At 39.6% G+C, this 11374-nt stretch overlaps 1 protein-coding gene across 1 annotated transcript in view; it reads right to left on the reverse strand.

Annotated features, from left to right (window-relative positions):
* MTMR12 (myotubularin related protein 12) overlaps positions 1 to 10919 on the reverse strand; it is an 88268-nt gene extending 77349 nt beyond the window's left edge. The window contains exon 1 of the mRNA XM_074279485.1: positions 10685 to 10919. Coding sequence (XP_074135586.1) covers positions 10685 to 10762 — 78 coding nt within the window. The 5' untranslated portion in view covers positions 10763 to 10919. The remainder of the gene's footprint in view (positions 1 to 10684) is intronic.
* Between the last annotated feature and the right edge of the window lie 455 nt (positions 10920 to 11374).

Below are 11374 nucleotides of genomic sequence, written 5' to 3' on the forward strand. Positions count from 1 at the left end.
GCTAAAGGAACTGGGCATGCCAGGTTTGGAGAAGATTTGGAGTGAGGGCAGGGAGAGAGACATGATGATAAATAGTCTTTGAGCATCTGAAGGGATGTCAAAGAGATTAGCTTTGTTCTATCTTGCCACAGAATGCAAAGCCAGAAGCAAAAGACAGAAGTTATAGATAAGTATATTTTAGTTCAATGTAAAGAAATATTTTTAACAATTCAACCTGTCCAAAAGCATAATGGACTACCTCAGAAAGTCATGTTGCCCCTTACTATATGTCTTCAAGCAGAGGCTAGAAAACCATGTGCCCAGTATTCCTCTTCGTTTTGGGGTTAGACTAGATAATTTGTGAAAGTAATGTGTCCCTAGTAATATAATTTTTAATTATATGGGCCCTGAAAACTCGAATTCTATGATCAGAGAGGATCATAGATTTAAAAGGGAGAGATGGGAAGAGAAAAGCATTATATTAAGTACAGTGCTTACTATATGCCAGGCTCTGTGCTAAGCACCTTACAAATATCTCATTTGAGATCTGAAAAAAGGACCCTAAAGGTTATCAGATTCATATAATATCATGTGTTTAAATACTTATATTAAGTGTCCAGAATGTCATAATATAAATAATGACATTTGTCATTATATGAGCTTGTTGATATAGAAAGTGTGTCAGGATAAACTTTCTCCAAAGTATTAAAAGCTATCAATTGGCAGTCAGTATTCAATAATATAGTATTCTAATAATCCTCTCATCTCCAAAATCCCATCTGAATTTAGGTTTCTTAGCACCTCAATTTTCCAAAAACCACCGTTTTTGGATGCAAAAGAAAGTGTAGAATTGCAAGATAAACCTCTTATTTGTCATTATCAACAATTCTTTTGTTGGCTGCAGTTTTAACCAGAAGGAAGGAAAAAAAAAAAGCAGGAAAAAAGCTTTGGACTCAATACTTTTGCAACAGCTCTCTCTTTTATCAGGCTTTAAGAAGTGTTTACAAGGGCTACTTGGCCTCATGACATATTCCACTACTGTCTACACAGGAAAAACTTATGTAGCATGATACTTAACCCAGGGAGATGCCTCAGGAACCAACCACATGCAGAAAGACTATAAAAAAAAGCAGAAGTTCTAGGGACATCATCAAACAAAAGCTACAAATAAGAAAGTGATCCTTTGGAGACTTTCTTTTCTGACATAAGTGGCAATTATTACTGATAATCATTGATACTCAAAAGAATTTTTTTAAAAAAAGATAATTTAGATCAGTACCAAAAGCAAGGCTGGAATTAGGAGAAAATGAAGATGATTACTTTGGGGATATATTACTTTTACTTTTTAAGTGTATATATAATATTCAAAACATGGACAGAATTTGTTTTTTGAACTATCCCCCTCCCTCTTATCCAGGTCAAAGATTCCCTCCCTCCCACCACCACCTCACCCCCTCTTCCAAAGCTTATGTTTAAAGTGGTTCTTTCATGAGACCATAAATAGATTAGAGGAACAGAGGATAGTCTACCTCTCAGACCTGTGGAGGAGGAAGGAATTTATGACCAGAGGAGAACTAGAGATCATTACTGATCACAAAATAGAAGATTTTGATTACATCAAACTAAAAAGTTTCTGTACAAACAAAACTAATGCAAACAAAATTAGAAAGGAAGTAACAAATTGGGAAAATATTTTTACAGTTAAAGGTTTTCATAAAGGCCTCATTTCCAAAATATATAGAGAATTGACTTAATTTATAAGAAATCAAACCATTCTCCAATTGATAAATGGTCAAAGGATATGAACAGACAATTTTCAGATGATGAAATTAAAACTATTTCCACTCATATGAAAGAGTGTTCCAAATCACTATTGATCAGAGAAATGCAAATTAAGACAACTCTGAGATATCATTACACACCTGTCAGATTGGCTAAGATGACAGGAACAAATAATGATGAATTTTGGAGGGAATGTAGGAAAACTGGGACACTAATGCATTGTTGGTGGAGTTGTGAAAGAATCCGGCCATTCTGGAGAGCAATTTGGAACTATGCCCAAAAAGTTATCAAACTGTGCATACCCTTTGACCCAGCAGTGCTACTACTGGACTCATATCCCAAAGAAATATTAAAGAAGGGAAAGGGACTTCTATGTGCCAAAATGTTTGTGGCAGCTCTTTTTGTAGTGGCTAGAAACCGGAAAATGAATGGATGTCCATCATTTGGAGAGTGGTTGGGTAAATTATGGTATATGAATGTTATGGAATATTATTGTTCTGTAAGAAATGACCAACAGGATGAATACAGAGAGGCTTGGAGAGACTTACATGAACTGATGCTGAGTGAAATGAGCAGAACCAGAAGATCACTATACACTTCAACAACAATACTGTATGAAGATGTATTCTGATGGAAGTGGATATCTTCAACATAGAGAAGATCTAACTCACTTTCAGTTGATCAATGGTGGACAGAAACAACTACACCCAGAGAAGGAACACTGGGAAGTGAATGTAAACTGTTAGCACTACTGTCTTTCTACCCAGGTTACTTATACCTTCGGAACCCAATTCTTAACGTGCAACAAGAAAATTGGATTTACACACATATATTGTATCTAGGTTATACTGTAAAACATGTAAAATGTATGGGATTGCCTGTCATCTAGGGAAGGGAGTAGAGGGACGGAGGGGAAAATTTGGAAAAATGAATACAATGTTATAAAAAAAAAAATTACTCATGCATATGTACTGTCAAAAAAAATTTTATAATTATAAAATTAATTTTAAAATAAATAAATAAAGTGGTTCTTTCCCTAAAGAGAAGGGAATTCTCTTTATAATAACAAAATTTCTAAGAACTCAAAAGTCCAAAAGGTCCCTACAGAATTTATCAATCTGTCATTCATTTACTATCACCCACAAGCCACTTAGCCATAGAATAAACCAGGAATTTGCTATTAAAGAATAGAATTATTTTTCTTCTCAAATAAAAATCATAGTGCAGTAGTTCCTAATCTTTGAGTATGAGAACCTCTTTTTAAATATCAAAATATTTCATAGGCTCTTCTATTATAATAGCTTTTCTGCTTTGTCTATTATGTGCTGATAAAATCCATGAGGACAGTTACTCTTCACACTTTTTTTTTTAATCTTGAATGATTCTTCATCTTATGTGATGACTGATACGACAAAAGCCCAATTCCTGCCTCTGACTGCTCCTTCTCAATGGCCTTGGATTGTTATCCAAGTTACTGTCACTTACCCTGGGTATGCCAGGTCTGTTGTTCCCTCCATCCTCCTTTGCTTGGCGATCCCATCAGTTCCCATGAGTTCAATGATTCACAGATCTACATATCCAGGACTAGAATCTGTTCTACTAGGCACCTCAAACTCAAAATGTTCAAAACATAACTTTTCCACCAAACCCTCTCCTTTTCCCAATTTTCCTAGGGGCTTCCAGAGGGTGCTGTCATTTCCCCAGCCACCAGAGCTCACACCCTCACAGTGTCATCCTCAGTTCCACATTCCCACTAACCTCCTAGATCCTCTCTGTTGTAAAATCCTGTCTTTGCCTTAAGACTTCTTGTATAGGTCACCTTCTCTCCACTCTTAGCCATTACTCTAGTACAGATGATCATGGCCTCTTGCCTATCATGAGGTCACCTTGTGACTAGTCTCCTTGCCTCAAAGTTCTTCCCCTTATTCCATCCTCCACTTAGCTGCCAAGGTGCCTAAAATATTGGTCTGACTGTTACCCAACTTATAGATACATTGTCACCTCCAGAATCAAATATAAAGTTCCCTCTGCTTGGTATTTAAAGCCCCTCACAATCTGGTCCCTTCCTACATTTTGATCCTTCAGACACCTAAAAATCGGCCTTCACTGGCCAACTTGTTCCTCTCCCAGACCCTTCATACCCCCACAATGGCTAGCCCCAATATCTAGAATATTGAGCCCCCTTATTTCACCCCTCCCACCTTTTTAGCTTCTCTAGCTTTCAAAATCAGACCCAATCCCACCATCTCCAGAAGACCTTTCTTGGGGCTCCCCTCTCCTAATGTCTTCCCTCTAAGATTCCTTTCTATTCGTGTGTTGTTTCCTCCCCCAGAGTGTGAAGGATTACCCAAACTTCTGTTCACATAGGGAGGTGGAAGGATGGGAAGAACTCAAAAGACCGTCTAGTTGCGTTCCCTTGATTTCAATCCAAGTTCTCTGACTTCAGATCCAGGTCTCTTTCCATTGTACTCTACTGCCCTCAAATCTCTGGGAAAAAACTAGTATGTTAAAGTCTATTCAACATTACTAACGAACCACAATGATCTAAGATAGGAATCAAAACACAGAAGTACTAATGCCTTTGAGTGACACATGTATAAGACAAGCCTATATAAGTTGTATCTCAATGTGGTAAAAGGCCAGAAATTAAACTGGTCAGGGTCCTAGTCTCAACGACTGATGCTTTTATTCTAACTCAAGCACAGAGAATAATGGATTTTTATTAAAAGACAGCTCTCCCTAGGATCATTTAATAATGGTCCCTTCTTATAAAGCTTCAGGGTATAGTCATTTAGTATTACTAATCATTGTCATAAATTATACAAACTATAACTCACAACTTTCAAATAACTGGCAAACTGGCTCTGGAGAATCCAAATTTCTACAGTGTGTAAAGTCATCAGGAACTAAAATGTTTTTTAAAAAAGTCACAATTCTATATATCTGGTGGCCAATAGACACCACTACTAGACATATACCTCATGGAGGATAAAGACAGAAATAAAACACAAATAAAAACATTTAGGTTTTCCTGTGGCAATAAATAATTGGAAGGAAAGATAATTAATTGAATAAGAACTGGAAAAAAAGTAGTTGTCCACTGATTGGTAGCATGGCTGACTAAATTGGCATATGAATCTGATTAAATACTATTGTGCTTGAAGAAGTGACAAATATGAGAAATTCAGAGAAACTTAGAATGACTTATATGAACTGATGCCCAGTAAAATCAGGACAACAAGATGACTTCAAAAATGCAAAGAAAAATGAAAAAACATGAAAAGGTTTCAGAACTGCAATCAATAGAGATACCAACTGCCATTAGAGAACCTTATGGCAAAACATACCACCTGGGGAGGTGGTAGACAATATGGGTGGAAAAAGGTATACCATACACAGCATAAGCCCATTTATTTTGGTAAACCAATTTTTTAAAACCCTCTGCAAAATGTGATTTCTATTCCTGTCTTAACTGAGGCTTGTCTCTAGTGCCAATAAATGTTTTAAATTGATATATGCAATGATCTTTTCTCAGGATTCACCTTTCTTGAATTCTCTTTCATGTCTGACAACTGTTCTATATACTTTCCTGTATCTTGGTTTGCTTGACACTGCTTTGTCATGGTTCTTTCCTCACTTGCTGGGTTAATGCTCTGATTCTTTTGCTGGGGCATCATCCATTTTTCACTTCCTATGTATGAAGGCTCTATCCTAGGTTCTCCCCTCTTTCTCTCTTGGTGAGTCTACATAGGTAACTCTCCAATATACATATTTAGTCTCCAATGCTCTTCTGAGTTCCTACCCAGCATTTCCAAATATCTGCTGAACATCTCTAGCAGATGTCCCACAGGCATCTCAAACGCAACATTTCCAAAACAGACCTCAGTATCTTCCCCACTAAATCCACCCTTCCTCTTCTAACTTCCCTATTTTTGTGGAGACAACATTCTCTTCTGTCATTCTGGTTTGTAAACTAGGATACATTTTTTATACTTTCACTACTCCCCATTATCCTATCAGTTGCCAACTGTTGTCAAGTTCATCTTATTAGAATTTCTTGAAATTACCCCCTTCTCTCCACTCAACTCACAGCCAAATTCTCACTATATTTTACTTATAGTACTACAGAAGCATTCCAAATGGTCTCTTTACCTGTAACATCTTCCCTCTACAAACCACTCTCCACAGAGATAACAAATTGATATTCTTAAAGCACAAATGAACATGCTTCCTCCTCCCTCCTCCCCGTTCAAAAAACTTCAAGGCTCCCTACTGCTCTCAGGAAAAATATTCAACTTTCTTTCATACTTAAATCCCATCATAATGTTGTTCCATTCTCTCTCCATGCTGATTACATAGTATTCTTTCTCATACACTCTATGCTCCAAACTAGTCAACCCACCTAGCCTAAGGGAGACAAGGATGACAGCATGTGTCAGATAACTCAAATCTCCAATACTATCAATCACCATTTTCCTCACATTCTGGTTTCAACATCCCCAAATGCTGAACCTAAGAGTCTTGGGATTTAGCAATGCCTCTCAGATCACTAAGCCTGCTTCTGGACTAGACTCTCCAGCCATCAAAGAGGGAAGCAATCACTTTGGAGAAGTCACATCCTTTACCTCCTCCACCACTAACTGCAGACAAAGCCCAAGAGTGGCAGAACATCCACCCTACCAATGTTGCTTCCAGCTTGGCCCCCTCAGCCACCACAGTATCCTACTGGTTCATAGATGTTTTAAGCCTTCATTTTCACCAATCAATGCACATTAAGGATGTGTACATATATTAAAGAGAGAGTAGTGTCATCCTATGATTAGACAAAAGTTTTGTACTAGAGGCAAGACTACAAACTGAAAGGAATCTCTCAGCAGGATTAATACATTCATAATATTGAATAAAATAAGAGCTGACAGAGAAAACTTTTACTCAGATAAAGTAACATAAATTCAAGGTCATACAACTGGTACCTGGCAGAGAATAGTCTTCTGATTACACATCAGGAAATCATTGGGCAGTGACAATGATGTTTTAAAAAGATGAACAAAACAATGTTTCAAAAAATCATCAGAGAATGAGCCATTTTAATACTGTTCTATTCTACTTTTTCCACATATTCCCTCCCTCCTTTCTTCTCTTTCTCCCTCCTTCTCTCCCTCTCCCTCTCTCCTGTTAAACTCCTCAGAGTAAGGTCTGTCCTATTTATCCTATCACAGGAGCAAACTGTGTGCATATCTATGTATAAATTTCTTTAATTCAATTGAAGCAGGGATCTGTTGATACCTTTACTCTTTTGACTAAACTCAACCAGATGCCTTAGCATTCAAATAAGATAAGCACTAACTTCCTAGCTCTCAATTACTCTCCTTCAGTTATGATGTTCTACACTGTGGTACAGATAAAAGTCTAAAGAAGAGAATATAAAGCCCAATTTCACAACTCATGTTTTAAGCTCTTGGGCTGTATTCAGGCGGCCACCCAGGCACCATTCTTCCAACACATAAACCATATGTTTTGCACTTTTCAGCACAATTGATTTTACTTTGAGGAGGGATTTGTTTCTAAAAATAATTGAAGGCTTTAAATCACAGTTCAGGATTTTAAAACTTTTAAATCCATTGATCTGAGACAAGAAGATCTCTTGAGCTACTGACTCTTAAGTCTTTTAAACAACTAGTTATTTAAATACAGCCACATCCTTTTAAAAGGACAGAACCAAATTCCATCCCACCTGACAAGATCTAATGCCAATAGTGTAAAAGCAAAAGAAAAACAAACTCAATATGAAAGGTGTCTTTTCTTAGCATTTTGGTCAGTTCAGTGCTTCTGCTTTTATTAACATAAAATTATTTTAAAAAAACAAAGGTACAACTTCAGAAATAGTGCAGTAGTAATGAGAAAAGTATTAGACGGAGCTAGGAGAAAACTGAATTTAAATTCAACTTTGACACTTAAAATTATATGACCCTGGTGTCTTAAGTCACTATTTTCCCCTCATCTGAAAAATGGGAGCAAAATCTGCAGTACCTACCTTACTGTGTTATTATAAAGCTCAAAAAAGAATTGTGTAAAATATGTTCTAAATCATAAATTTAAATATCCACTATGATAGCAGTAGTTCTACCACCATTTATCAGCTCTAATCTTCTGAGGCAAAATACAACTTCTCTGTACTTTAGATTTCTTTATCTGTAAAATGAGAGTGCATTGGACTATTTCCAACACCCCTCTTTCAAGATGACATTTATGAAAAGGACAAGTCTAGTTACTGAAAAGCACCTCTGAAACCTTCTGAGGTCTTGAATAATTTCTCCATTAACAACAGCTATCATTAAATCTAAAGATGTCAAAGCTGTTTTGACACTTTTCATGTACAAGACACACACACACACTTTCTCAACTGTTAAAAAGTAATGCATATTTGAAGGCATAAGGATAGCAAAAAGCACTTGGCCATGTGTATAAGAGCTTTCAGAAAAATATTTTGAAGCACTTCTTATATAACTAAGCAATATAAATCCTTGGCAGACATACCAGTGACATCCTCAAGGCAACACAAGCTTTATCTCATGTGAATTTCTGACAGTATCAACAATAAAAATAACTTAAACAATATCTTTTTTAAAATAGGAGAAAGCTACAATTTTGACTGAGTTCTCACAATAGGCATTTCTGTAGTTTGGAAGGTACTTGGGTGGAGGAGACTTTACTTCTATAATCTAAATTAGTTTGGTTTAGGAAAAACAAGTTAACTGAAACAAATTAGGTGGGAAAAGTTATTCGCTCTGGTGTATTTTTATATTAACTACTCCCCTTTCCTAAATTCCTCCAAAGAAAAAAAAATTTAGCCTGTAGGCAGAGTACAAACCTAATTATTGAAAAGAAGTGCACTTACATTCGGAGGGTTCCTGGATTCCTGGTCTCTGCTACATTTCTTAATAGATGTTACAATAGAAATTTTAATTCTCCTTAAGAAGCAAATTAAAAGACCAATAACTGCCCTTTGAAGAGCAACTGAGAAAAGAAATAAGCCAAATTATTTTACTTACACATCAAAGTGTCTTTGTTCAAAATTTAAGAGGATGCTGACCCATTCTAAGTATTTACTGAGGAAGTGGTTATTTATTTTTTTTAAAATAAGATCTAAAAATAAAGCTCTCTTTTAGTTCTTCTACACTCCACCTAACACCACAAAGTATTTATTGTACTTTAAGAAAACCATATATATAAATATAACTTCAGGTCTTGCTTGGGGCCAGAAGTGAGGCATCCGGCAAGACTATACCTATCAACTCAAACAGTGTCACTCTAACATTCAAGCTGGTTTCATGTGACTCCAAAACACTTAAATAGAATTAATGTGTATAGTTCTATTTCAATTACATAAGAGAAGTAACAGACTGGGTTGTAAATGACAAAGAGAGAAATGAGAACAGGAAATTTCACAAACCCAAAAACTACTTGAGTTTATCTTTTAAGTTCAACATTATCAAGGATCCATGGTAACACTGGTGAAAGTAATCCCTATTCCCAAATACAAACCCCAAACCAGGCACATTCTAGAATGCATACAAGAGATGCGAGGGTGAAAAATGGATCTTCTTGCAGGAAACCTGGTAACAAACTTAGCTAGAGGCGGGTCTTCAGACAATAGACTATTCAATGAAAAGAGGAACATGTGCCTGATACAGTCAAGGTACTTTTCGCTAGACTGTGGGGATACAAAGATGCTCCCTTAGAGTTAACAGTTCACCGCGGGATAGGGCGTGGGAGGCTAGCATAATTTCAAGCATTTACAGCACTCTAAAATTTGCAAGGTGTTCTATCTCCTTTCATCCTCAAGACCAGATAAGGAAAACACAGTCGTTATCCCTATTTCAAAGACGTGGGGGCTGAGACTCACTCGTTGTTTTGCTTAAAGTTACAAGGCTCGGAAGCATCTGAGACTAGATGTAAAGTAGGGACTTTTTTGCTTCGAGGTGAGTACAACAGGTACACTGGGGAGTGCCAGATTCAGTCTTGCCGGTGTCAATATCCACCAGAGTCCGAGCTGCACAAGAATGGCCTCCAAGAATGGAGGATCGGTTCCAAAATCTTTCTTTCTTTAGGGTTACCGAACCCTAAATTATGTTTATACTTTCTAGAAACAGGTCTTTCTATAAAACTTGTGCTTTGAAAGCGGTAAACCAGGAAAGAAATGGAGTTTTTAGGAGATAAATGATTGGGTTGGGGGAGGAACTGTCTGTCAAGAAGCATTTATTTAGCCCTAACTGGGTACCAGGTAACATGGCTAAGCGCTGGGTATACAAAGAAGGCAAAAACAGGATACAAAAAGGCAAGGATGGACAAGGCGACTGAGCAAACCTAGGCCATAGCAAGAGGCTTGTCCTATAAACCAGACAGGCGGCAAAAGACTTAGTTCTTCACAACACACTTGAAACGGGAAACCCAGGAACTAGAAGTGAAGTGTGCAAGGTTTAAGAAACTCCGGAGACGTTGCCGAAGCGCCCCAAACAGCGGGCAGTCTTCGTGCCTAACAGGGGAGGGAAAGCACGGGCCAGCGACGTCTTCCTCCTCGGGACCCCGAGCCAAGCTCCTAGGCCACAGCCACCTCTCCGGCCCGCAACGCCGCCCTCTCCCGCCGGCCTGGGGCGAGCCTCAGCTCCTGCAGCCTGACACCTGCGCTCCCGCACCGACGACCCTTACTCTCCTCGGGAGCCCGCCCGCATTCCAGCTTCGAGGCGCCGCGCCCCGAGACGCCCGGGTTGGAAAGGGGCGGCCCCAAGTTCCCGCACTCCCGCCCTCCCGCCCTCCTCAAGCGCAAGCAAAGGAAAGAAGGTGGCGGAGGGACTGCTCCGCTCCCGGCGCCTCCCGCCCCACCCCGCGCCCGGGAGCCCCCAGCCCCGGACTGGACGCTCACCTCGGGGCGCACGTAGGATACGAAGGAGGGCTTAGGCGCCTTGGAACCGCCGCCGCTGCCCACCCCTTTCCCCAGCATCTCACTGCCCTCGGGAGCTGGGCCCCGCAAGGGGAGCAGCAGCAACAGCAGCGGCTCGTCCCTGGAGCTCCGGCTCCTCCGGCAGCGACGGCCACCAGCACCAAGCGGCGGCGCTGGCGGCGGCTCCGCCCATCCCCAGGGCCCCGGCGCCTGTATCCGGCTCCCGCTGCTGACTCCGTTTACCCCGCCCATGGTACCGAGGGCGCGCCCACCGCCCGGCTACGCCCACTCCCTTCCCCCTTCCAGAACCTGCCTCAAGTCCAGAGACCACGCCCTATCCGTGAACGCCCCGCCTGCTTTGGGGAAATCCAGCTTCTCTGATAGGGTCCGTTGTACCTCAACTCCTCTCTGGTTGGTTAGAAACCTCTTCTCTCTTCGAACAACTACCCCCCTTCTTTAGTCAGCTTGAAGGGATTTATCCATGGACCAATCATATACCTGGATTCTTTAAGGCCTGCACTGATTGGCCAGCTAAATTGTAGTTAGCTTTTTTTTTTTTTTCTGAATTCCACTCTATGTTCCTGCTTTTCCTGCTGTGTGGTGTTTGCAGTTTTTGCTGCTGTTTGGTTTGTTGCTGCTGCTGCCTTTCAATGCAGTCTGTTACTGCTCCTA

Source organism: Sminthopsis crassicaudata, chromosome 1, assembly GCF_048593235.1.
Source record: "Sminthopsis crassicaudata isolate SCR6 chromosome 1, ASM4859323v1, whole genome shotgun sequence".
In the NCBI taxonomy this organism is placed as follows: domain Eukaryota; kingdom Metazoa; phylum Chordata; class Mammalia; order Dasyuromorphia; family Dasyuridae; genus Sminthopsis; species Sminthopsis crassicaudata.